This window comes from Vicugna pacos, chromosome 32 (assembly GCF_048564905.1).
Source record: "Vicugna pacos chromosome 32, VicPac4, whole genome shotgun sequence".
NCBI lineage: Eukaryota > Metazoa > Chordata > Mammalia > Artiodactyla > Camelidae > Vicugna > Vicugna pacos.
In genome coordinates this window covers 11,429,204-11,456,000 of record NC_133018.1, presented here as the reverse complement: position 1 = coordinate 11,456,000, position 26,797 = coordinate 11,429,204, and the positions used below count along the sequence as shown (strand labels likewise).

General features: G+C 55.9%; 1 protein-coding gene across 6 annotated transcripts in view; it reads left to right on the top strand.

Moving 5' to 3' along the window:
• Positions 1-26,797, top strand: part of RBM19 (RNA binding motif protein 19) — a 131,513-nt gene that overhangs the window by 9,941 nt on the left and 94,775 nt on the right. For all 6 annotated transcript variants that reach the window (XM_072952878.1, XM_072952879.1, XM_072952873.1 and 3 more), the window contains exons 9-20: positions 1,793-1,864; positions 2,840-3,043; positions 3,744-3,874; positions 4,642-4,763; positions 5,165-5,261; positions 6,781-6,891; positions 7,935-8,135; positions 9,410-9,539; positions 17,708-17,880; positions 20,469-20,529; positions 23,994-24,073; positions 26,560-26,615. In XM_072952878.1, coding sequence (XP_072808979.1) covers positions 1,793-1,864; positions 2,840-3,043; positions 3,744-3,874; positions 4,642-4,763; positions 5,165-5,261; positions 6,781-6,891; positions 7,935-8,135; positions 9,410-9,539; positions 17,708-17,880; positions 20,469-20,529; positions 23,994-24,073; positions 26,560-26,615 — 1,438 coding nt within the window. The remainder of the gene's footprint in view (positions 1-1,792; positions 1,865-2,839; positions 3,044-3,743; positions 3,875-4,641; positions 4,764-5,164; positions 5,262-6,780; positions 6,892-7,934; positions 8,136-9,409; positions 9,540-17,707; positions 17,881-20,468; positions 20,530-23,993; positions 24,074-26,559; positions 26,616-26,797) is intronic.

The window sequence follows — 26,797 nt, the reverse complement described above, 5'->3', positions numbered from 1 at the left end:
AGCCCATGGGGTCTAGGGTTTGCTGGACGAGGTCCGTGGGCAGCTCTGCGGATGGCCGGCACCCGGAGCTGCTGAGAACACATGGTGTTGCCCTGAGCTGCCCTCTCTCTCTCTGGGCAGCCAGCCCACGCCCTGGGTTCTGGAGTTCTGGCTGCCCCGGGCTGGGAACACACTGGGAGGAAGGGTCTGAGCTTGGACAGGTGGGAGCCTACCCATGCCCACGTGCTGGCCAGGCCAGGAGGCTGCAGGACGCGCAGCAGTGGGGTTGGCGCTCCTTGGAGAACCACACAAAGTCCCTCTGGCCCCGGGGAGGCCGGGCAGGGGAGGCTGTGTTTGGCCAGGAGACACTGGTAAGGCAGAGCGGTTGGGGTGTTCGGGGGCTGGAGTCTGGGGAGAAAGGTTCCTGCTTTAGAGGCAGTCCCAGCCCCTTTGAGGCTCCACATTTCCTCCCAGCTCTCCTCTGAGCACTAAAGGCCTGCCTACCTCGCAGATCCCCATGTCCAGCCATCCCTCTGTGCACACCTGCGTTGTGAGGGAGGGCGACCCTCTGCCCAGGTTCAAATCCCGGCTCAGCCACTGTGAGCTCTGTGACCTGGGACCAGAACTTAACCTCAGTTTCCTTATCTGTGCATTAGGGGGTCCTGGCTCATTGTGCTGTGCAGATTCAGTGAGTTAATATACGTGTACAGCATTTAGAACGATGCCGAACACCTATTACACAATCCCTGCGGGCTGCTGTCCACATTGGCAGGGCTGGTGGTACCCCTCTTCCACCGCAGTTCGGAGGCCAGGAGGGTGAGCGGGGGTTGGCCAGAGGGAGCAGGAAGGAGCACGTTTGAGCCGCCAGGGTCGAGGGAAGACCATGCCGGAGGCTGTGGTGCTGGAGGAAGCTGGCAGATGAGCAGGACGCTTTTGAGGAGCCGCAGAAAGCTCCCCACAGCATGGACGGTGTGGAGGCGGGGCCCGGCCCCCAGGCTGGGGGCTCGGTAGTGACTGTGGGCTTCAGCCTGGGTGCAGGGGCCTATTGGGGCCTAAAGCAAGGGGAGGCCAAGATTGGGTTCAAAAAGATCCCCAGCTGGTGAGGGCAGGGCCCAGGAGGAGGCAGGTGGGCTGGGTGGGGACTTTTGCAGTCCTTTAGGGGAGGGTCTTGTGCCCTAGGCCAAAACCTGCCGGCTTTGGCTCCAATTACAGCACTGCCACCTGTTAGCCCTGTGTCCGTGGGTGTGTTAGCTGTGTGTCCGTGGGCGTGTCAGCTGCCTCCTCTAGGAAAGTGGGCAGGGGGCCTCCTCTGCTGCTTCTCAGGGTTAAGGCCCGGTGGGGTCGAGGGTGCGCGGCCTCTCATGTTCCAGGGAGGACCCCACATGCTTGTCTCTGCTGGTCAGGGCCGCAGGCACTTGTGGCCAGAGTCACTGTGGAGTCGGCCCCTCTGGTACTGAGCTGGGTGACAGCACTGTCCCCACGGGCACTTGCCCAGAGAATGTCAGGGTGAGGTGAGGCTGGGAGGGAGCAGAGGCCTGCCGTATTTGTGACTCCTACAGTCCCGCATCCTCATTCGTAAAACTGGCCAGAGGGTCCGAATACTCCCTGCAAAGGGAAATTTGCCTGGAGGCAGGGTTAGGAGGGTGGAAGGGAGTCTCTCTGTATTTTGGAGATTTGCCAGAAATAGGGTTTTTTCCCCCTACTTCCTGCTCAGATTCCCCGAAATTCCTAGCAAAGGGTGGGTGCTCCTCTGTGGCTCCCACGGGTGTCTGCAGGGCTTACAGATCTTCCCTTCATCGTGGTCCTTTTACAGGGTACGTCTTTGTGGATTTCAGCAGCGAAGAGGAGGTGAAGAAAGCTCTGAAATGCAACAGAGAGTACCTGGGTAAGGGCACCCGGGCGGGGCCAGCCCTGCGTGGTGGCAGGGGCTCGGACATTCATTCCGTCTCTCTGTAAAGTTTTCTCGAGGGCCAGGCACTGAGGATACAGCTGTGAGCAAAACAGTCCAAACCCCCTGCCCTTCCTGTAGAGGAAACTTACATAGAGAGGGAGAGACGGGCAGTAACCAGAGGGGCTGGGCTGTGGATGAATGCAGGAGAGGACTGGGGTTAGAGGAGGCGTGTTTGAAACAGTATCTTGTCCTCTGGGGCCTCACTGAGCTGGTGACATTGGAGCAGAACCTGGAGGACGAGAGGGAGCAGGCTCTGGCTTTGTGGGGTGGGCCGTTCCACTGCAGGGAACAGCAAGTCCAGGGAACAGCAAGTCCAGGGTCCGGAGTCGGGAGGTCACCTGAGGGATACTCAGGGACTTGATTTTTGGCCCGACCCTGGCGTGACAGGTGATTCAGATCCAGCCGTCCCCTCCTCATGAAGGTACGTGTTCTGTTAGGGAAGAGGAGGAGCCCAAGCCATCTTGCTAGCAAGTCGGGTGGTAGGAATTTATCGAGCACCTACTGCGTGCATGTGGAGGTGATGGTCGCGTTCTAAAAGGGCACGCAGGGCGATGCAGGAAAACAGCTCAGCAGCACAAGGCGGCTCCTCAGGGTTGGGTCGTCACACAAGATGGTCCCCAGGGCAGCGCCCAGTACCAGGCCCTGGAATTGGGAGGTTGTGGCACCGGGGACTGGGCTGGCCCAGGCAGGCCCACCCACAGCTGAAGCTGAACTTGCAGGACGAGTGAGATTCGGGGAAAGGGCCTCCCAGCTCAGGCCGGCATCGGCTCAGGCCGCCACCCTGGTTACCAGAGCCTGGCGTCCGGCACCATGATAGACCGCCTCCACTGTGGCATCTGGAAGGCAGCAGAAGAGTTTGGAAACTGCAGGTTCCATCCCCCAGGGACCTGACTCTCTTTCCTCGTGCAGGTGGGCGCTACATCGAGGTGTTCCGGGAGAAAAACATCCCCCCGGCCAAGGCGCCCCTGAAGAACACCGCCAAACCCTGGCAAGGCCGGACGCTCGGGGAGCATGAAGAGGAGGAGGACCTGGCCGACTCCGGGAGGGTCTTTGTGCGAAACCTGCCCTACACCAGCACCGAGGAGGACCTGGAGAAGCTCTTCTCCAAATATGGTAGGGGCATGGCCCCCGGCTCGCCGCACGTACCCCTGACACGTGGTCCAGGTCCCCATCTGCCTCCCAGCAGCTCCTGGCCCGGGGCTGGTGACTTGCTCCTCAGTTTTCTCATCCATGAAATGGGGTTGGAGCTACTGTGAGGATTCATACATGATGTACACGGCAGAGCTCTCCAGTCACAGACAGCATCACAGACACCTTCTGCCGTCCGGACCCAGACCCCATTCACTCTTGTCCATACTCAGAACTGATGGGATTTGGGTGCAGTTTTGTGAGCTACCCCCACCATCCGATGCTTCGGTATTGACGTCCGCTGGCCGTGTACATGTGAACAGGCCGTGCTCCCCGGTCTGAACTCTGCTGTCTGAATAGTCTCACTCTTCAAACTGAGTATCTGAATAGATTTGGTGGCGAGGACTATGTTTATTGTCATTCTTGTCCGTCTTTTTTTGCCAGACATGAACTTGAAGGACCGTAGTTCAGCTCCGCCCACCGGGCTGTGCTTGTTTGTAAAGTCATGGTTGTTGAAGGGAAGGCAGGGTTCAGAATAGGGGGTAAAGGTCTCGATGCTTTTATGACCCCCTGCGGTGTCTCCCCGCTGTGAGTTGCAGAGGCTCGGAGCTGGTGGATGGTGCTCTTGTAGGGACAAGGAGGCCCTGAGTAGGACCCAGGGCACTGACGCCGTTCCTGCCCGCAGGTCCCCTGTCTGAGCTGCATTACCCTATCGACAGCCTGACCAAGAAGCCCAAAGGCTTTGCCTTTGTCACCTTCATGTTCCCAGAGCACGCGGTGAAGGCCTACGCGGAGGTGGATGGGCAGGTGTTCCAGGTGAGGCCCGCGGGCTGGCGGGTGGCAGGCCGCTGGGCCCCGGGGATGGGGAGAGGCCGTGCATGTGTACACTCACTCCTGCGTGCACGGAAACACGCCTGTGTTTCTAAGGAGCACACCCAGTGGTCTACAAAGCCGCCCTCTGGCAGGAGCTACTAGAAGGTAGCTGCACCCGGCAGGGTCCGCTCTGCTCTGTCCAGTGATCTATCGTTAGCACCCAGAGCAGCGCCTGGCACATAGTAGGCCCTCAAAAGGGATTTATGGACTGAGTGAGTATGCTCTTTCTCTCAAGAAATAGTCACTGGAAGAAAAGGAAGGGAAGAGTGTTGACCCAGTCACTGAAATGGTCACAACAGAATGTAAGGAACTTCTCCCAGTGTCGCCAGGAGGTGTTGTTAGCGTGCCTGCCTGAGCCCCAGGCTGCCTCCCTTCTCTCTGCCTTTTCTTTCCTTCATTTGTTCATGATTTATTGACCCCCTGTGGTTGCCGGGCCAGACCTGGTCCCCGCCCGCCTGGAGCTCAGGCTCTCACTTCCGTTTGCAGGGACAGGATGGGCCTGGGGTGACCAGTGTTCTCCAGGAGGCTGTGTCAGGCCCCCGTTCTGGGTTTAGGGTGGCCCCGTGATCGTCCTGCCAGAGGCCCCATCTTGCATGAGGGTCTAAGCACCGGGTCCAGCCCCCTCGTGGAGGTGCCGGCGTCCCGGGGGCAGGGTGTAGCAGTACCTGCCTCCTTCCTGTCTTTACCCACTTCCCCTCATCCTTCTCCAGGGCAGGATGCTCCACGTGTTACCATCCACCATTAAGAAGGAATCCAGCGAGGACACCGACACCCCGGGATCATCGTCTTACAAGAAGAAGAAAGAGTCAAAAGACAAAGCCAACAGCTCCAGGTGGGTGCCCGCCTCTGACCCAGGCTCCTGCTGCCCCTGCCACTCGGGTGCTCTGGCTCCTGACCTTGCTGAGCCTCAGTTTCCTCATCTGCAAAATGGGGAGAATCAGTGGTGCCTCACTTTTGTGGTGTCGTAAGGAGTAAGTTAATGTTAGCGAAAGTGCTTGGCCCCGGGCACGGAGTTGGCGCTTGACAAATGTTAGGGGTCGCGAATATCATTGTGGCTCTGTGGTCTTCGGGCCCTGGCTGCTTGGTCCCCACCAGGTGAGACTGGGGAAGAGGAGGCTTTCAGGGCTTAGAAAGGCAGGCCCCCAAGCTCATTTCCTCCAGGCTTTGCATCTGAAAAAAACTGCCCCCGTTCAGCCTTGGTCTGACCCCTCTGCTCTTGTCTCTGCCTCTCAGCTCCCACAACTGGAACACGCTGTTCATGGGCCCCAATGCGGTGGCCGACGCCATCGCTCAGAAGTACAGCGCCACCAAGAGTCAAGTGTTTGACCACGTGAGTGGGCGCCCCCGGCTCTGGGCAGGGGCGGAGCATCGTCAAGCTGGGGTCATCTGCCAGCTGGGGGCCTCTGGGGCTGCAGTTGTGGGTACCCTCTAGGGCCTCCCTCCCCGTGGGAACATCCCCATCCGCCCTGCAGCCCTGGCTTCCCAGGAGCGTGCGTGGAGCCACGCTGGGGAGCATCACTGGTGATGCTGAGCACTTAGAGTGTGGTCCTCCCCCTCCCCGCACAGCCCTGATGGAGGGACAGGCACTCCTACCAGCCCCTCTTTCCAGAGAGAGAAAGCGAGGCCCACGGCCACAAAGGCACTTGCCCAGGGTCAGACAGCTGGAAGGAGGTGCAGGTGGGATGACAGCAGGTCTGCCTGACACCACTGCCCTCACTCTGAGCTAGTCACACCCGTCTCTGAGGGTTGTACCCGCTGCTTCCTCTGCCTGGCCCCCCAGGTCTCTGAGACGAGCACAGGGGAGTCACAGGTCTCTGTCTCTCCTGCTCTCCCAAGTCTGGCCTTGTTTCCATCTGACCTCCCCCCCCAGACCACATACTTTCCTTAATGCTCATGTCTCCAGTTACACCACGGTCAGGTTCATCTTAGGCAAAACCTGGGAGTGTGTTTTCAGCCAGTGGGCGCAGGGTATCCATGGATCTGGTCCATAAACTTGTTGACCCGTTGTCATTTGTTCCCCCTGCCCCACCCCGAAGCTCAGCACCGTCCATTAGATGTAGGAGCCGAGCCCCATTCCTAACTGTAAACGTCCTAGTGACCATGGTTTTTTAAAACACAAAGAAACAGGCGTAAACTTAACTTTCAGAATCTCCTTTATTTAATTGGATATAGCTGAAATATTATTTCATTATATATAATATTAAAAAATGACAAGCAGTTGTGGATTTCTGGTTTCTAAGTATTCAAAATCCAGCTCACAGCACTTCTCGGTTTGGACGAGCCACATTTCAGGTGCCTAGTGGCTGAACTCACGGGCGCCAGCTTGGGCCCCGTGGCTCCCGGTCGGGAGGGACTGTGGCGGGTTTGGATCCCACCTGCGCCCTGAGTGCTGGGAGCGCAGCAGGGCTCTCTCGCAGAGGAAGACCCTGACTGATAACAGAGGTGCTGCGTGTCGGTTAAGCTGAGCAGGGGGACGGTGCGAGCTCGAGGTGCGCTGGTCAGGGAAGTGACCTTCTAGCAGAAATTGGATGGAGGGCAAGGTGGGCAGGTGCAGAAGCCCCATTTGGGAATGTGGCACATGGGAGGAACCACACAGAGACCTGCACGTCCAGCCGGGGTCCGGGAAGCGAGGGGGAGAGAGAGGAAGTGAGGCAGGAGAGGTGGGCGTGGTGTCCTGGATTCATCATGACAGACACGGAAGCCAAGCTGTCAAGTCAGTGCAGGCGGGCTAGGGGCATCGGCAGGGACCATCTCCATTCACTCCTCCTCCTCCAGCCCTTAGAAGATGGTAGGGCGGACCCGTCACCCACCCGGCAGCCGACAGGGCGTCTTCCGTTTCTCTCCCGCAGGAGACCAAGGGCAGCGTGGCCGTGCGCGTGGCCCTGGGGGAGACCCAGCTCGTCCAAGAGGTGCGACGCTTCCTCATCGACAACGGAGTCAGCCTGGATTCCTTCAGCCAGGTGGGTGCCTGCCGCCCCCCAGCCGGCCACATGGGGCTCGGGCCACCCGCCGCCGGAGAGCTGGGGGTGAGGTTTCACACCAGCGGGCGTGCGGGTGGGTTGGAGGGTCAGGCCTGTCAAGGATGGCTGTTACTAACTTCTCAACTGTCTGTGAAGAAAGTAAGATCACTGGGCTCAGACATGCGGCCCAGGAAGGCAGCACTCCTGCACTCCAGTTATACAGAAGGGACCGCAGTCAGAGCGGTGACGTCACTTGTTTTCAGTCACACAGAATCTAGAATGATGCATGAAGTACATGCTGTGTCCTTAGGTGAGGGACACAGTTAGGCACATTCCTCAAGGCCATAGACCTAGTGTCTTGGTTTGGGTTCTTCCAAAAGCCACCTCTGAGCCAGATTCAAATGCAGGTAGTTCACTGGACAGGACAGAAGACACTGGTGAGACAGGACGAGTGTAGGGAGGAGACCAGTGCAGGGCATGCTGTCACAGCAGCAATGGTACAGCAGCTGACTGGAGCTTTCCCTGGGGGACCCCCATGCCCCTCACACCTCAGAGTTGTCCCACCCAAAGGACAAGGGATGCAGCAATGACTGAGAGTCAGGGGCAGCTCCCAGGCGGTGTTAACGTCCCGGCACACACACCCCGTCTGTCACACGTGTGGCAGCAGGCAGTCTGCCATTCCGGGAAAAGGCCCTGAGCCTGCAGATGCAGATCCTGGCCTGGGCTGGAACATTCTGGAAGGTCCAGCGAGGGCTGTGTCCGGGCACCATCAGACTCTGCCTCGGCTCAGATGTGGAGGGCCGGGATTTGACCCAGGCGGTCCAGCTCTGGAGTCATCCCCCTTATCCACTCCTCGGCGCTGCCTGTCATCCACGGAGCAGGGTGCCCTGGAGGGTGGGGTCTCCAGGACCCACTTCCTAAGAGCCTCATAACCGAGGTCCCATGTGGATGCCTGGTCTGGAGTCACCCCCAGGCCAGTGCCAGTGTTGGGGACCAGTGACCTCTCCTCTGTTGTCCTACCTGAGTGTGTGCCTTCTCTGCAGGCCGCAGCGGAGCGAAGCAAGACTGTGATTCTGGTGAAGAACCTCCCGGCGGGCACCCTGGCGGCCGAGCTGCAGGAGACCTTCGGCCGCTTCGGCAGCCTGGGCCGCGTGCTGCTGCCCGAGGGCGGCGTCACTGCCATTGTGGAGTTCCTGGAGCCACTGGAGGCCCGCAGGGCCTTCCGACACCTGGCCTACTCCAAGGTAGGGCTGCCCGAGACCTGCTCCGGGGAGGGGACGGAGGCAGGGGACTCAGGGAGCTGATGGAGCGACAGTCTCTGGGTGGACCTAGCCCACAGGGGGACTCGCGGTCGCCCGACCCCAGGATAGCCTCGGGATGGGGGAATGTGAGGGGAGGCTCACCCCACCCTCCAGAAAGCCTGCCTCGGTGCCCTGCCTGACCCTGGCTTTCCTTGGCTTTCTGTTAACACTTAGATTTGAACCATCATCCTTGGTGCTTTGATTGTCTTGTACCTACAGTTAGTTGAAAGTCAATTCCATAGGTAGGTTATCCTGTTTCTCGGTAAAAAGAAAAAATATGTATTTCTACATTATATACATATGTATAGATACGTGTGTGTATGTATATGCATATACATGTATTTGTTAGTATATCTAATTTTTCTATCTGTCGTGACAATGTAACACAAACTTAGTGGCTTAAAACAACAGGAATCTCTTCTCACAGTGCTGGAGGTCAGAAGTCTGAAGTCGAGGAGTCCCGAGGCCCTGCTCTCTCTGAAGGCTCCTGGGAGGGGGGGGATCCTTCTGTGTCTCTTCTGGCATCTTGTGGCTCCAGGTGTCCCTTGGCTTGTGGCTCCATCACTCCAGTCTCTGTCTCTGTCCACGTGGCCCCTCTTCTTCTCCGTCTCAAGTCTGCCCTCACTGTTCTCTTATAATGATGCTTATCATTGGATTTAATGTCATTTGCAGAGACCTTTTTTTCCAAATAAGGTCATATTGGAGGTTCTGGGAGTTGGGACGTGGACATAGCGTTTGGAGGGCCACTATGTGGCCCACGACAAGTGGCTTCTCTTCTATCAGGCACTTCAATGCTTTGCAGACTGTTTGTCAGTGTCTTGTTTATCCAAAAAAAAATCTCTCTGCATGTACACATGTGCCCTCGCACTGCCTGTGAGCGTACGTACGTGGAGAGACAGAGAAAGCATGTTGTCTCACCGCCCTGCTGCACCTCCTCTGGGGCAGGCTGCCTGTATCAGTGATTCTGCTCCCTCCGCATCCCACTCCCGATTCACATTAGAGAAAACACAAGGGGATGCAGATGTGTCCAGTGACAGCAGATGCCCTAGCCTCTCCCCAGGCCCCAGGCTGTAGCAGTGCCTTGTGTCCTCAGGGCTCAGGCAGCCTGGAGGGTTCTAGGCTGTGCTCCATTCCCTGGGGCAAGTCACCCATCCTCTGAGCCTCCGGCTCTCCGTCTGTGTCGCTGACCGAGTCCCTCCCCCACCCCTTCTCTGCAGTTCCACCACATCCCCTTGTATCTGGAGTGGGCTCCAGTGGGCGTCTTTTCCAGCCCAGCCCCACAGAAGAAAGAACCCCAAGATACACCGGCAGAACCTGACAAACAGGACACGACAGAGCCGGAAACAGGTAAGAGCCAGATCTGAGATTGGGGTGTCCTGGGGCAGCAGGCCAGGGAAGGACCGAGGGTGAGGGGGCAGCACTGAATTGTTTCTCAGGTATTTAGTTTAAAGTTCTTTATTCATTCTGAGACTGGTTTAATTTTATAGGCACAGAAAATGCCATTTAAAAAACAGAACATAAAAATTATGGGTATAGCATAAGGAAACTGACTTTTTTGGCTTGTCAAGTAAAGGTGGTTTAAAAAAAAGACAAAATGGCTAGAATCTACTAGCAGGGATTCTGAACAGAGCAAGAGAAAACAGCCTTCTTGCTTCATCCATCCGCCAGGATGCCTGGGGGGTGAGATTGACCCTCCTGGAGAAGGGTCCTTGGGGTGGCCTGGCGCCCTCTAGTGTCCAGCAACTGCAAAGGCAGGAAAGAGAAGGGATGCAGGGCCCCGCCCACAGCTGATGCTTCACCCTTGGGTGGGGAGGGGGCGCTACTGGTGCTCCAGGCAGCACAGTTCTTCCTTGTCGGGGCTGTTTGGCACGTTGTTTAAGACATTTTGCATCCCTGGATCCTGCCCACAGAATGGCAGCAGAGGCCCCCGGGATTGGGACAGTCTCAAACACTCCCCGCATTCTGCGATGCCCTCTAGGGGGGTGATGCAGCCCCCAGCTGAGAACCACTTGGGGGACCATGACCCCGTCTTGGAATCAAAGACCTTTAGAAAAGCTTCGAAAAGGACTTGGCGCTGGCAGTCCCTTACCCAGACATTGAGATCCTGGCCATCAGCAATACTACCCCCCCCCATCTGACCATAGGGTTGCCAGTTTATTGAAATAAGGATTAAAATAAACACCCTCCACCCGTATACCCTCTCATTGTCCTCACAGGAGAATGGGTGTTTACGAGGGGAGAAAAAGTGGGGGCGGGGAAGCGAACTTCTCAGATTAAAGACCAGTCCTTTAACTGAATAGACCTCGCTGTCCGTAAACCTCCCTAGGCTGTCTGCACTTCCCATGTCATCCTAGCTCGGTGAAACCTCCTTCAGGAATGGCCCAGTTGCTACAAGGCATTTGGGAACCACTGGTCCAGAAGCCTTGTTTCAGTCGAAGAGGAAAATCCTTCAGTCTCTGCTTTCTGAGGCCCCCGAAAACATCCCTAGCCCCTGGGGTTACCGATTATTGATGTAACTCTTTTAAAAGCCCCTCATCAGCTTCTCTTCATGAGTTATTTTTATCCATGACTGGTGTTCCCTCCAAACCTGCCCATGCTTCCATCAAAAAGAGTTCTGTGTAGTCACAGTTTGTTCTTAACTAGCCATCACCCCAAAATGATCAGCGACCTTGGTTTTCACTTCCCTTACTAAACTTCAATGTGACTGATGATTTTTTGTCCAAAAGCAAGTCCTCTTTTAAAGCACAGATTTGCCAGGAGTGAGGGCCCTGGAGGCAGATCGAGCAGAGGCCCCTCCCTGCGTTGGTGGTGGCGGGACCACTGAGTGAGGTGCTCCCCCTCCGCCCCCGGGTCGCCGTGCTCCTTTGACGCGTCCTGGTGCTTCCCTGCCTGAGCGCCGTTCTTTTCTGCTGTTAACACTTGTCACAGTTTGTATTTATTCTGTTCGTTCGTTTCCCTTGTTTAATATCCGTCTCTGCCAGACGGAGAACCAGGAGGGCGGAGAGCATCTGACTCGCTCCCTGCTGGGTTCCGAGCATCCCACGAGGCCCTAGACGTGGGGTCGCTTGATGAGTGAGTTGAGGGAGTAAATAAACACAGGAAGAAGGGTCTCTGTGCCTCTCTCCCTCTGCCTGTGAAAGGCAGCGGCGGGGTCACCCTTGTTTTTGTGTCCTAAGCCCTGTTGCAAAGTAGAGCTTGGTGACATTGGACAATCTGTTCTCTGTTGTTGGTTCAGTATCAGATCATGACATCATCCATGGCAGTAATCTCCACGGCTCCCTTTGTGGGTACCAGCGTGTACCCATCCCCAACTTTGTTTTAAATGCTTATCACTTCCCAAAAGTGCTTCATTGTGGGTTCATTTCCTTGGTGTCTGTCTGACTCCCTTGCTGGACTGGCCGTTCCACTGTGGGGGGGTGGCGAGGTACCGCATCTGCTTGCTCACTGCTGCACCCCAGCACCTGGGAAAGCGCCCAGCCCCTGGTGGGAGAGCAGTAAGTGGGTGCTGAGCAAATCCACGGGCAAAAGCAGCATTTACCCCACGCCAGGCCCTGGGCCGAGCACCTTGGGTCCTCGGAACGTGAGACTTAACAGCTTCCAGGAAAGTCGCCATTTTCCTTGTCCTCTCCTAGCCCTGTGACTGGGCAGGCTGCTGTCCTTCTCTGGGGCTGTTTCTGCATCTGTAAAATGGGCAGAAGGCTTTTTCAAGAGTGTTCTGAAAAGCTATGTGTCAGTCACCGTTACTCTGACCCTGTCTTAATTCAGCAACACAGGCCGGAGTAGAGAGTCTTAACTCAACCATGAGCACCAGCTGTATGCCCACCACGGAGCTGGGGTGACCAGTGTGGGCCCAGCACACTTTCCCAGAAGCCCCCGGGTGGTAGGGGAACAGAGGGGGCTGCTTGGGGACAGCTGAGAGGTTGCAGTAATAGAAGCGGGCTCGGGGTACAGAAACGTTCTGGAGCCCAGCGAGGGGAGGCTTCGCAGAGATAGGGCACCCTGGTCTGAAGGTGGTGCTGTCCCTCCAGCCCCCAGTGTCCCCTGAGTCCCCGGCCTAGGCTCCAGTGTTGAGAGTGTCCCAGACTGTCCCCTCCAGGCCCTGCTTCTCAGGGGGCTGCTGTCCAGGGTCCTGCTGTCACTCACACAAAGGAGGCTTCAGAGCTGGGAGGAGAGAACAAATAGTTGTAGAGAACCAGTTGGATTTGGGGCAGAGAAGTTGTGCCGATTTCCAGCCCTGCTGAGTCCAGCATCGTCAGGTGGGTCCCCACGGAGCTCACCTCCCGGGCCTCCTCTTGCCCTTTTTGTTTCTCTTCTACAGGCATCGCATGCACAGTCACTCCCCGGTCCCCGTGCTATTCCTTTTCACCTGCTCCGCCCCCACGCCGCCCTCTCCACGCTGTTCCCGAAGCTTCCCCAGCTCCCTGTCCCCTTGCCGGGGACTCAGCCAGCCCCCGGGCCCTGGATTTTCTCGGGCTCTGCAAGAAAGCGGGCAGGAGGGGAGTGGACGGAGGGCTTTCTTGTTCACCCCTCCCCTTCTTTTCTGCAAAGCCCTCCATTCTCTGTACTGGTCTCAGGGGAGGGGGACAGTGTGTTTTATCTCCCCACAACCAAGACCCTCACCTCCAGATAAAGGGCTCCGAGTGGGAGGAGGTCCTGAAAAGCTGCTTGCAACTGATAACAGTCTGTGCTGTCAGCCTTCCGCACCGAGAGCTGTAAAGGGGAGGGAATCGCAGTAAATTCTGCGGCCTGATTATAATAAAGCCCCATGTGGCCATGCGTGACTGGGTTTTATTGTGCCAACTACAGATGGAAGCACATTCCCCCTGCCTCCACAAGCCCCCTCCGGCCCACCTTGCTTTCCAAGCCTTCCCACTGGTCCCCAGCCCCCACCCCCACCCCCGGCCCCATCCTGCGCCTGCTCTTCGCCCCGCTCTTCCTGCTTCCTGGTGATTTCGTTGGCAAACATCTGTTTGTTTCACGATACCTCCTTTTTCCTTCCTAGCCTTTCTATTGTCTCCCCACTTGAGGCCAGGAGCCGAAGTGCTTTTAACAACGACCTTTGGCTTCGTCCTTGGCCGTCTGCACACCTCTCTGGATGTGGGCTTGGGCCCCAGCAGGGCCTGGCTGCTCGGGGGAGCAGAAGCCCTTCCCAGAGCTGTGGTGGCGGGTCCCCTAGACTCAGAGGTGTGGCACTGGCTGTTCTTAAGCCTGTAGCCGGCCGGCGTACCTCTCACAGCAACAGGCCTGCAGAGTTAGAGACTTCTGTCATTTTCCCCTGGGTTTCTCACCACAGCCCGTCTGGGCAGGGTGGGCAGTCGGGTTGTTAAGACTGATGAAACTTACTGATCCCTGCAGGCCCAGGCACTGTTCTAACTGGGCTTCTGTGCATTAGTTCTCATAGTCCTCCAGGTGGGCCCTGGGATTGTCCCCTTTTTTGAATAGAAAGAAGCACAGAGAGGTTGAGTGACTTGTGCAAAGTCACATATCTGGAAACAGCTGGGATGTGCCCCTAAGCCATCAGCTCCGAGGTGTGTGTTCCTAGCTGTGACCCCCTCAGCTCCTGGCAGTCACATTAAGTGCCGTTTGCCGAGTACCGATGGCGTTCCAGGCACGTGCCAGGAGCTGGACAGAGCCATCTAATACTGACATTTTTGGAGCATCTGCTCCAGGCCCGGTGCGGGGGATGCAGTGGTGACTGAGGCAGATGTGGTCCTGGCCTCAGGGAGCTCACCTGGTAGTTGGGGGGCACAGAGAAGTGAACCACTCAGGTGATTTTCAGAACAAGGTAAGGGCTCTGAAGGAGGTACCCAGGGGAATCTGATGGCCAGTGGCCAGATCTGTGGTGGGGACCACCGCCCAGGAGGAGCTCTGCGAGAGGACATCTGGGCTGAGACCTGACAAGAAACCCAGCCCGGGAAGACGGGAGATGAGCAGAACAGGCAGAGGGGGCAGACAGCCAGTGCAAAGGCCCTGCAGCATGGGTGCAACTGGGAGGGAGAAGGAGAGGGGACAAGGCGGGAGAAGCTGGCAGACCAGGGAGAGGTGCTGCAGGGAGGCCAGTGAGGAGGCTAGTTGGTCATCCAGATGAGAGCAGAGATGCTTTCGGACCAGGGACCCAGCGTGCGGATGGAGCAGTGGACACTTGCATTTGCAAACAAGCCAGTAGAGAGCGGGGGAGTGTGTGTGTGTTTAACTCCATTTTCCAGATGAGGATGCCGAGTGGGCAAGCCAGTCACCCAGGACCACACAGCTGGGGACTGGCATCGCCAGGACCCTGACGCACATGGCCGTTGTTCCTCAGGCTGTGTGCTTTCCCAGTCCTGTGTCCTACCTCCTGACTGCAGTCTGTGGGCCCCCCTTCTCCTTTTCCTTAGGCCCCCTTTTTCCAGCAGATCTCAAGACCGGGCTGCCCTTGTCTTGTTAGTTCTTCCAGCATCCTGGAGGAGTTACAGGGAGGTAGTGGCTGGGGTACACAAGGTTTAGAGAAATGATGACATCCCTGTGCTATTAGAGCAGAGCCAGGCTGCGTTTAATCACGTTTTTATTTTAAGCGGGATGTCCCCCCGAATGTTGGGGTCAGGGTTGTGGTTGAGTTATTAGCAGTGGGAGGAGCCAGGCCAGCCGCACGCCTGGCAGGTGATAGGTCCCATTGTCCTCACATGGCCCTCACCTTCTTCCTGGGCCGGGGCTGGGGGCCGCAGCTCAGCCACCCGGGGAAGGACCCATCTGTCCCTGGGGTGCCAACCCTGTCCACAGGCTCAGCTCAACCCTGTCATTAACCCAAATGCCACACTCCCTGGGCAGGTGCCTGCAACCCTTGAAATAAGTGCTTTGAAGCAGACCAGCCCCCGCTCATGGGGCATGGAGGCAGGAAGGAGGGGACCCTGTCTACTCTCATGGGCCCTGGGCCCCCTGGGGCTGTTGTCCTGGTGAGGCTCTGAATCCCTGCAGTGCCATACTGGGAACCGGCTGGATTTCAGGCCCTCGGGAGAGGCAGAGGGAAGGGTGGAGAGCAGAGCACCGAGGCCCCATGAGCCGCTTTATGTGGTGACCACTGCCTAGTACAGAAGCCATGTGCCATTGAGTTAGTTGCCAAGATTTAAAAACCATGGGTTTTCCCAGAAGATGCTGAATTTTCAGCTTTGCTTGAAAGCTCTGAACCACACTTAGGTTGACCTTCCCACATGGTAGCAATCAGCCAGTGCCACAGAGGGACCACCCCTTAAACTGGCCATGAGCCCTCCCGGACACCTTCACCCTCACCATTCTTTTCTCAATAAAACGTTTTTTTCAGTTTCTCACGAACCATTCTCCCAACCTGCAGATGCCAGAGACTTAGGGTTCAGAGGCTGCAGCCTGCAGACTTTTCCGTGGGCCACCCATTTATGGTCATGTGGCCGCAGTTGGTCAGCAGCGGGGTGGTGTCCTCACAGCATCCAGCCCAGGGCCCGCACGGAGCGGGCGTCTCACCAGCATTCCGGCCATTTTCCTTTCCCCTCCGAGAGGTCGAGCACAAGGAGAGCCGGTAGGGCGGGCGTGTCCTTCTCAGCTGAAGGTCATGATTTTCCTTTTGATTGAAGTCCTCATTCAGAGCCTGAAGTCTTAGCCTCGCTGCATAGCTTTGCTTCCCCGTCATTAGTCACTTTCTCCGCCCCACTTTGCTTTGAAAGTTAGGTTTTGAGGACAAACGGCCACACCACGGAGTCCCTTGTTGGGTAAATGGCGTTAGTTTCTTGGGTGGCAAAGGAGCCTTTATGTAGATTTCTTCTTTTTTGTCCTGGGGCTGGAGTCTCGTTTCTGCGTTCACCTCCGAGGGAGCGTGAGGAGCGAAGGCTGCCCGTTCAGCTGCTGTGAACCAGGCAACATTATCACTGCCGCCGTTTCCATTAGAGCTTGAAAGGGTTGTTTTATGACAAAGTGGTTGAAGTTTAATTAGGACTGGCCAGCGGTAGGTAGACGTGCGTCAGAAAGGGCCCGGGAGACGGAGATGGCCCTGGTGCCTGGCATGAGAGCGTGGGGGGTGGGTTTGAAGCCCCAGAAGTTTCCTTGGACTTGAACTGCTTGAATGCACGTGCGTGGAAGAGGACAGAGCATCCCCATCAGCTCCTCACTGGGGCCTGTGTCAGTGTGGGCAGGGTTCAGACCTGCTGGGAAGGATGGGGCCGCCTGCTTGGAACCATGAAGGGGAAGGGTGCGGGGGCACCGTCTGATGGCTGCCTTGGAGAATTGCTGAGGTGGGGTTTGACTTCCCTGGGGGGTATGAGAGGAGCTTCCGAAGCTGGTAGGTGTGTAGAGGGGGCAGTTGTCGCCAGACCCTGATCATGTGAAAAACTGGGGAGATTGGACCAAATAGAACACAGTTTCCAGCAGCAGAACTTCTCAAGCGGTCTCAACGCCGTTCCCAATCTTTCGAGGCTTCTGTCACCCCCAGGGGACATCCACATTCTCATCACCAGGGCTGACCGGCTGCCTGGGCTGACCGGCTGCCTGAGCTGCCACCGCACACCTGCCCTGCTAACTCACAGCCTCGCAGCTGCCCTTCCCTCCTCCTGAAATGCTGTTCCTTCAGAGGAGGCGTGGTACGGGGGCGAGGTAGGGGTGACCCGCAAAACCCTTGATAATCACAATGTCCAGAAGTAACCAGGAGCACGTGGTGCATTTCCTCGAGTTTTCTCTTCTTGTGTGTGTTTCTCAGAAACTCTGCGTATCGAACGTGATCAGGGGTCACGTTTTGTATCTTCATTTTTCTCTTAATTTTTCTATCATGAGTATCGTTCCATGTCTTTAAACATTCTTAGAAAACATCATTTTTAATGACTGTGTATTGGTCTGGCCTTCGGTGGCTGTCTCACAATCCCGATCTCCTGTTCCTGACTATACAGTGTTGTTTTTTTTTTTCCCTTTCCCTTCAGCTTTTCACTATTATGCATAGCTCTGAACTGAATACATCTGGTGTAGATAAAAACACACTCTTTTGTGTGCATGCTGCCTGAAGTTATGTAAATTGGGAATTGTAAATGAATTTCGCTTCCCTTCGGTTCAAGTGATGTTCAGAATGTTCTAAGTTCTGCTCCCACTCTGTAATTTTTGCAGAGTTTTAAGTTGCATTTTAGTTTGAAAGCTCGCTAAGTGCTTTTTTTTGAGGGAAAATAGTATGTTGTGTACGTTTGGGGTTCAGTAAAACAGCTCACACAGTAATTTATTTTGAAGTTCAAGTTCTGTGGGTTATATAATGTGGGTTAGTCCAAGTTAAGGCTCGCGGTTTTTGGTCTGTTTCATACTCCTTTCTCTCTGCTTAAAACAGAGGCAGGAGGCAAGATGATCTCCACTCCCCCCTCCCTGCCTTACAAGAGTTACCAAAACCCAACACATGCCAGGATTCAACAGTGTCCCTTCCTGACGCTGCCACTCAGGGGCAGACCCCCTTCATCTAGCGGGCTCTGGGCTTTAGCTCCTGGGGGTTAGGCAGGTAAGACATCATTTAATGGATCTGTTTTTGGGGGACCCCATGCCAGACTGCAAGACCCTGGAAGGTGAAAAGCCAAAAGAGGGGGAAGCAGACAACGTTTCAGCAAAGATGGAAGAAGAGGAGGAGGAGGAGGAAGACGAGGAGGAGGAGAGCCTTCCCGGGTGCACCCTGTTCATCAAAAATCTCAACTTCAGCACAACCGAGGAGACGCTGAAGGCGGTGAGTGACTGCTTGAGCCGGGAGGGACCCGGTGGGGCTGGGAAACCCCGTCTCCGATGGGATCATTGCAGTTACCTGCTGGTAGGCCTGACTCAAAACACTGCATAGATGCACAGCCAACAGCCACCCGTTTGACGCTGCTGCCTGGCAGGCCGTCCAGTAGACATCTCACGTGGAGCTTTGAGCTGCAGCCAGACCAGCCTGGGGGCCGGGAGGGGCGCCTACATGCGAGCAAGGGGACCTGTCAGGGTGCCTAGGGAGGCGGATGCAGTGTGAAAACTGTAGTCAGTGTCAGCAGGGTGTATTGAGAAAACAGAGCCCCTCCCCAGATCGTGTCTATGAGGTTAACTATCCAAAAGTAAATGCCAGCACACCCTCCTGGCCTGGTGGGAACTTGCAGACTGTCGCTGTGAGAGTCTGGAGGTGGGGCAGCTGGCCTGGAGTCCCCTAAGGTGGTGAGAGATTTGCAGTCGTAGGAAGAGGGTGGAAGGTAAAAGGATGAGGAACTCCAAGTAGGTGTTTGGGAAATGCCAGGTTAGGGGTGCAGTGGGTGGGCTTCTTGAAGGAAGTGGACTGGAGATCCGGAAATGGGGACTCCAGTTCTGAAGGATTGGGGTCTGTGAGCCCCCCCACTGGCCTGAGAACTGCCCGTGGGGAGACTCTCCATTTCTGCAAGCTGGTTTTGGCACAGAATAAATGCTCGATGCCTTTTTGTTTTTTAATTTAATGCATTAGCAGGCTGATAGCATGAACTGCTTCTGGAAAGGGAGAGGGCCATAAGGACTGAACTGATTGGTTTCTATAAATTCTTTTGAGTTCTGAAATCCTATAGATGGATTCAAAAGGGGAGGCAGTGTCCACTGAGTCCCGGAGGCAGGCAGAGGGTGGGTGGGTGGAAAGGAGGCCAGCCTGCATCTGGAGGGGAAAGCCAGGGGTGTTGGGGACAGGCAGGAAGTCACAGCCTCCACTCTGCCACCCTCTGGCTGAGCCTCCCACGTGACCATCACTTGCCAGTTAGCAGAGCCACGTTGGCAGCAGAAGTGCCTGGCGAAAACAGCAGCATTTTAAGGGCAAAGGGCCACCCTGTTGAGCAGTGGGAAGCCCACCCTTGGGCTTTCCCTTGGCCACGTCTTGGATCCATTTCAGTCTGGTTTGGATTTGCTTTTACAAACAGGCACACGCTAGTAGTGGCCAAAGGCTGGAGAGCTTTGAAGCGGCCAAGCCAGCTTGCTGTCAGTTTTTTAATTCTGGCATGCCAGCTCTCCTACATCTGGGGATGTCGTCAACAGGAATCCCTTTTTCCTGGAAGATGTGCCCAAACTTCAGTCTAAGAGCATCCTCGGAATTCAAGAATTCTGGAACTGCAAAGTGCAGCCAGAATGATCTAGTCCATGTTCTTCACATTACAGAAGTGGAGACTGAGGTTCAGAGAGGCCAGTTCACTGACCTGGTGTCACACAGCCCATTGGAGGCGCTGTGGGGAGCAGCATCCGGCTCACAGGGCTCCCATCTCAGTGTCTCATCTGAGTGTAGAGCTGTGCTCAGGGGTCAGACTGCCTGGATTTGAATCCCGGCCTTGTTCCTCTCTAACGATGCGACCCAGGGTGGGTCCTTTATCCTTTCTGTGCCTCAATTTCCCCATCTGTAAAATGGGGGTGTTAACAGAACCTTCTTGTGGAGTTATTCAGAAGCTCTGATTAGAACGCGTGAGATAATCCAAGTGAAGTGTCTGACATTTGGAATAAGGTAGTCAGTGAATGTCGGCTGTGGGCCCTGGCCCCAGCCTTTGCTCCCTCCATGAACAGTGACTGGCGCCCGCCTCTTCCTGGGCCCCAGGTGTGTGGAAGACACAGCAGTGAACCAGGCAGAAAGACATGAGTTTACACTGGTCAGGTCTCAAGTTCTGGCAAGAGAGACAGAAAAAATAAAGGGGAAGATGGAGTGGAATGTAATTTTTTTTAAGTTTGAAAAATTAGTTGGTATTAGGTGCAGAGGCAATGAGAAGGGTCAGGACCCAGATCAGTGGACTCCAAGCCTCCAAATGTACTGCGTGACTCTCAGTGAATCTCTGGGCTCTTTGGTATCAGGTCCTTCCTGAGTACCTGGAGCCAGGTCCCAGCCCAGCTGCCCTTACGGGGAACCCTCAGGGACCATCCAAGCTACCTAAAGTAGGCCACGATCCAGTGCCTTGAAATATTTTGGGGACCCCGAGATGACACTGGGGCAAATTCGGGAAGCCTGGTGTCTGACGAGGGCCCACACCTGCATGGTTTAGAACCTGGGCTCCGGAGCCGGGGTCCAGATGTCAGCTCCAGGGCTTCCCAGCTCTGTGACCCCGGGCGCCATCTCTAACCCCTCGTAGCCTCAGTTTTGTCATCTGAAAATCGGGGGGAGCAACACCTACTTCGTGGAGTCACTGCAGGGGCTGCATGAGCTCGTGCAGGCAGAGGGCTGGGGACGGGGCCTGGCCACGGAGGCACAGCCAGGGGTGGGCTCCACTCTCACCCGTACCCTCTCGGTGCCTGCGTGCACCAGTTGCAGGATTAGCCCCGAGATGCTGATGACAACGTGTGGACATTCTCTTCCAGGTGTTTTCCAAAGTGGGCCTGGTCAAGAGCTGCTCTATTTCCAAGAAGAAGAACAAAGCAGGTATTCCACAGGGGACCTCAGGCAGGGCCGACTCAGAAAGAAGCAGTGCAGCCCCGGGTGGGGGGGGGCTTGCTTCTTTCGAAGCTTCTCTTTTATCCTGAAGCATTGTCAGCCACAGCCTCACACTTGGCTCGTCTAAAGTGGTCCTTCTTTCTGTGTCCCTGGAGGCTCCTGATTTCCAGGAGAAGTGACCACGCACATCTGGTCCTTCCGAATCCAGACCCTTTGCCACCCTGGACATCCGAGGTGGCTTCAGAGCAGGCGATGTAGTGGGCTGGCGGGGTTGATGCTGTTCAGTAGCAGAAACTTCTGCATCCTCCCAGCATCTCTGTGCTCTGGATATCTGGATCTTGGGCTTTCTCACTCCCCTTCTAAGAGAGAGAACCCAGAACACCCCACCGAGTCAGCAGCTCTGCGCCTCCCTGGGTGCCTGGGCCATGCAGACGCCGCTGTCGCCTCTCCATTCAGCCTCGGGTGTTGTCACAAATCCCTTGGCCTCTGCTCTGTTTCTTCTCCAGCCCTGGCTTCCTGCGGGTGACGGGCAGGCCATCCCTCCCTGCTTGTTCGCAGCTGCGCAGTCCCCATCCCTTCCATGAGGCGGGATTTGGAAGGATGCCACGTGGGTCAGCCCGTGGCTGCATCCTAAGAGACAAATGAGCTGGTGGCTACAGCACAGAGCAACAAGGGGCCTGGAAGGGGTGTCCCTGGTGCAGGACAGGAGCCCAGCATGGGGGTCTTCATGTCAGATCGGGACTTGTAGGGTTAGGGAGATGGAGCAGTCAGCCAGCGGGAGCAGGGTGTGTGGATGAAGGAGGCTGAGAGGGCTGTAGTAGCAGGTCGGGAGTGGATTGAAGAGGCAGAAGATGCATCTAGGAAGATAGGCCCGTTCCAGCGCACAGAGTGCCTTCCTGCCAGCCGCAGGAGTCTGGGCTCTTTCCCAGAGGAGCCTCGGAGGGTTTTAAAGCAGACATGTAGCATAGAATTCGGGGCATTCCCTGTATTCATTTGCTGGGGCTGCCATAAGCACCACAAACTAGGCTTCCACAACAAATGTATTATCCCACGGTTCTGGAAGCCAGAGGTCCAAGGTCAGGCTGTGGGCAGGGTTGGTTCATCCTCAGTGCTGTGAGGGAAGGATCTGTTCCAGCCTCTCTCCTCAGCTTGTAGATGACCATCCTCATGTGCCCCGGGCGTTCTCCCTGTATGCACCTGTCCAGTGTTCAGATTCCACCTGCACCGCACCATCCCCCCTTTTCTTTTTTATAACGGATATCAGTCTTGCTGGCTTAGGGCTTAACCAAGTTTAAATGAGGTCATTAGGTATCTCTGTGAAGAGCCTGTCTCTAAATAAGGTCACGTTCTGAGATACCGGGGCTTGGGACTTCATACAGATGTGAGGGGGACACAGTTCAAACCATGACGTCCCTGTTCCCCAGGAGCTGCAGATCTAGTTTGAGAAACAAGGAAAGGCAGCTGAGGACCAAGTGAGTGACACCAAGGCTCGGTTGTGGGGGGTTCAGGAGAGAAGGTGACCCTTGACACCTGGGGAGTGAGCCAGGCTGGCAGAGGTGCCGCGATCTCCACCTAGGGCTGCCCCTGGGGGTTGTCGGGTCGCCGTGCCCCCTCTGCGACGGGCTGCTCTGTGGGGCCTGCCTCTCCGCCCTCGGAGCACTCTTCAGTGTGCTTTAGAACCGTTACCTGATCTGTTGGTGTCATGAACAGCTCTCGAAACCTACACTCTCTTTTTTCAAGAACCTGTATTTGAGAGCCCTGCTCTCTGGGCTCATCCATCACAGTTACGGGGGAGAACCTAGACAGTGTCTGTTATCAGCGAGGGTCTCAGCAGGAACCAGAAGGCACACTTTGCTGGGGTTGTGGAAGAGACGTCTGTAATGAGGTGCCAAGTGCCACGGTGCGGGCTGGGCTGCAGGGACCCACAGGGGATGTCGAGGCGGGAGAGCCCCTCCCTGCTGAGCCCAGAGGCCATAGGGGAGGAGTGGTGTGACCAGAGCCGTAGAAGGAGGGCCACCAGCAGAGCCGAGGGTGTGGGTTGGACACTGGTGCCACCGGAACCACACCAGAGTTGGGTGGGGTGTATGGAAGAAACCAGGGCCCCAACTCTCTCTCCTCCACCCGTCCATCTCAAATCCCAGCTTCCCATTGGCTAAACCCACCAGGAAGCCGGAAAGCCAGGGAGCCCAGGTCCTGCTGGGTCATAGAAATCACCCCTGGGCAGAAGGGCAGAATGGGTCAGCACAGCGTCAGTGACTGGGCAATGAACTTGACTTTCTGTAGTTGCCTTTTGCACACTCAGTGTGCTTTTAAAATATCCTCTGTGCACAAACACCACTTACCCACCGTGCACAACCTTGACTCTCAGAACAGAGCTTTCAAATAGCTGCTGAAAAACAAACACTTAAAGTCACCACAGGGTGGCGCTGCCTATCAGCCGGCAGTTCTGTCTGAGCCTCCCTTCTGTCCCCACAGAGCCGGTTTGGGGGCAGTGTGCAGGATTTCTTCCTGCTTGGGGCCCTCGTGTTACAATCCACGTTTGGGAATGGAAATTCAAGCAAGCAGGGGCACTGTCTCAAACAGTACAGACACAGAGGCGAGGACCGCCGAGTGAACCCTGAGCCCCATTTGAGCCCATCAGCCTTGAGCCACTCCTTTAAGTTCAACTGCAAAAAAAGAGGATAAAATTAATAAATCAGTATGAAATGCCTGGGGCAGAGGCCTGCGTCACATGTTTTGTCAAAAGGGCAAGATGTAATTAGAGATTCTATTTTTGTGCCCTGTGAAAACTCCGCCCCCAATTATACATGTATATATACATGCAGATGCAGATCTCGGTCAGGAAGCAGAAATTCCGTATACATTTTTGAGATACTCCCGGCTGTCTGAACTCTTGCCACTCACTACCTGGAAGAAGGGAGCCAGAGAGGGTCTAATAATGCAGTCGCTCTCCCTGTCCCACCTTGATCATCTGAATCCCAGGAATCAGATGTAATTGGATGGTCAGCAATACTCTGTTAAGAGTAAGCCTGTGGCACACTTGATTTTGATGGGTATGTTCATATAATGCATTATGTGTGGAAGCAGGGGACTGCTCGGGTAGAGGTCTAGGCCACTTACCATGGGGCTGGTCATCCCTGTGAGTTCCTCCTCCCTCCCAAAGGCAGAATTCTATTATGAAGTTAATTATCATGTCAATCATCTGTTAATTAATAGTCAGCTGGGCCTCAGGTGGCGGCTCTGTCACCCCGTCGTTGGCTGATTCTTCAGGACGACCAGTAATAAATGGCAAGCGGGGAGCTAGGATCTTTTGAGGAGTGAGGAAGGGCGTGAAGAAATGAGACTGCAGAGGGGACGCCCAGCCTGCAGCCCTTGAACTTGGTCTGGGGCTCCTCTTCCGTTTTCCTCCCCGCCCAGCACCCTGGCGCCATCTCCACCTCCCTCTCTTTCAGGAGCGCTGCTGTCCATGGGGTTTGGATTCGTGGAATACAGGAAGCCGGAGCAGGCCCAGAAAGCCCTCAGGCAGCTGCAGGTGAGTGGGGGTTCCCAGCCGAGGTCCACGGAGGCACTAGGCAGGTGGTGGTGTGGGCTGCTGTCCACCCTCTAAAGTCGAGCAGGAATGGAGGTAAGTCTGCGTTTTCCCAGGCCCGTCCCTTTCTCTAGTACTCCAGGGGACTGTGGCCCAAGGCAAATTGAGAACCTTCCTCTGCACCCCATCGTCAGTACCATGGGTTCATTCAGTTGGCAGCTCTTTGTTGAGGGCCTGGTTTGTGCCAGGCTTTGGGGAGACTGGCAAAGCAGACCTCCAAATAAATACACAAGACCAGGTCATGAGAAGCGCTCAGATGGAGATAAAGCAGGCGCTGTGATGGGGGAGGAATCCTGTAGATCGCGTGGTCAGGGGGCCTGTCTGAGGATGTGATGGTTGAGCTGGCTCCTGGTTGACAGGGAGGAGTCAGCTACACAAAGATCTGGGGGAGCTGCAAGTCTAGGAGCAGCACGTGCAAAGGGTCTGAGGCAGGAATGCACTTACTCGGTTTGAGAAGCCGAAAGAGGCCAGTGTGGAGGGTCCAGGTGTCGGGTGGGCGGTGTCTAGGGCCAGATCTCATAAGCAAGACCGTGGGATTCAGCATAGAGACAGCCTCGGGGGGCTTGGAGCACTTTGGGGAAAGACCTGATTTCTGCTACAGAACCGTCTCCCCAGCTGCTCCGTGGAGGGCGGCTCGTAGGAGGGCAGAGGGGAGACCACTGAGTCATGGAGACGGGAGAAGGCAGTGGTGTGGGGTCAGGGTGGAGGCAGTGAAGGTGGGGAGAAGGGGGCAGAATGCTAATATGTTTGGACACAGACTCACATGCTGCTCAGACAGACAGGAGCAGTGCCCTCCTGTTAGGCCTGAAGCTTAGGGGCAGATCGGGGCCCTGGGTAGCAGGAGGGAGCGGAGGTGGCAGGGAGCAGAACGCCCTGGGGATCGCACCGCCGCAAAGTCAGCCCGGCCTCAGCTTCAGACCGTGTCCTCAGCACCTTCCCTGATGCCTGCATTCCTGGGCCCTTCGGTGGCAGGGGACAGGAAACAGTGCCTTCTCACAGGCCTCTTTCTTTCAAGAGACCTACTTGCTCCCTGTGGTCACTTGCCTGTCCCTCGTTCTGCAGGCAGGGTGCTCTAGAACTGGCTTCTAAACCCAGAGCCCATGGAAGGGCATCAGGGGATCCAGGAACCCGTTTAAACCATGTTCAGAATGGCACGTGTCTGTGTGCGCCATCCAGAGAGGGACTCGGGCTGCCTGGCCCAAGGCCAGGCAGTGGAAAGAGTTAAACAGGGCCACGCTAACAAGCCAGGATGTATCAGGCTGCACGCCCTCCCAGCTCCTCCTCCCTGCGGAGCCTGGCTTGTCCATGGGGACCCTCCAGGCGACTGAGTCTGTCTGGGTAGAGCTTCCTGGTCAAAGGAGAGGCCTTGGGAGTTACAGGACCTGTAACTGGACACTTAGCCAGTGTGATGGTTTTTGTAGAGTTTTGACGACCCTCCCCTTGGCCTGAGGCAACTCTAGGAAGGGCTGAATTGGGTTTGGGTGGGATGGTGGGGAGGTGACAGCCTCTTGGGGCCTCTGCTCTCCACCAGGGCTCGCAAACTCAGATCCCCTCAGGGGCCGGGCAGGCTGTGTAAACCAGGGACGGGGCCATCCTCCCCCAGAACGGAACCTGGGTACCGTGCTCTGCCTGAGAGAGCAGCCACTTTCTCAGCCGCAGCCACGTACTGCCTCACAGGAAGGTGCGCCCCAGCGATGCCAGGTCTCCGTTTATTTGTTCATTTGTTGTTTTTTGAAGAGACACTAGAAATCCAATTTTGTTATTAGACGCCAGGTACCCATTTAACTGGGTTTCAGCTCTATCCCTGCAGTGAGCTTTCTCTTCCGTGTAACTCAGGGTTCGGTCAGATTCCACCTTGCACACGTAGAGTTCTGTGCCTCGCTGCGTGCTACCTTGTGCATGTTGCCTCAAAGAATTGTTCATACAGAGCTACGTGTGCCGCACTGTATTTTATGGAAGATTTAAGGGATTTTCAAGGGTAATTTTGCTAATACGCCCATTTTGCCTTAAGGGACCATGTTGGAGCTTAGCTTTGGATGCAGCGCCACTGTGGTTTAGAATTTTTTCTTCAAGAGCATACAATCTAAACTGAACTGTCTCTGCAAACCAGACCGAAGGGGCATACTTGGCCTGAAAATGATTATAAACAATGGAAAATTCTGTGCCCCTTGAATGGCTGAAAGGTCAAGGCCCACTCATGGTTCGAGAGGACGTTGGAGGGCTGGGTCTCCTTAACCACCAGCTGCTGCCCGGGCTTGTCGTGAGCCCTTTCCGGGAAACGCTCTTCCCTGTCCTTGACTCCCGCGCGCTTCTCCGCCTGGGAACGCTCAGTCCCCCCGCTGAAATTTCCTTTCCCCTCGCTCAGCTGAAGCCCGCTCCGAGTATTTCTAAGAGGATGGAGGGACAGGCCATGTTGTTTTATCTCTTAGGGTCACGACGTGGACGGCCATAAGCTGGAAGTGAGGATCTCGGAACGAGCCACCAAGTGAGTCTTCACCGCCCCTCTTCCCCTTGATCTGAGTGGGTCCCTTCTGCTCTGATGCCCTGGAGGGTGTCTCATGGCCCTTTGATGTCCTCCCCCACCCGACCCCCGCCTCACCACTGGAGCCTCTTCCTATTTAAGGTGACGGCCCGCATGCCAGCTTTGACACCCATTTCCCTGATGAA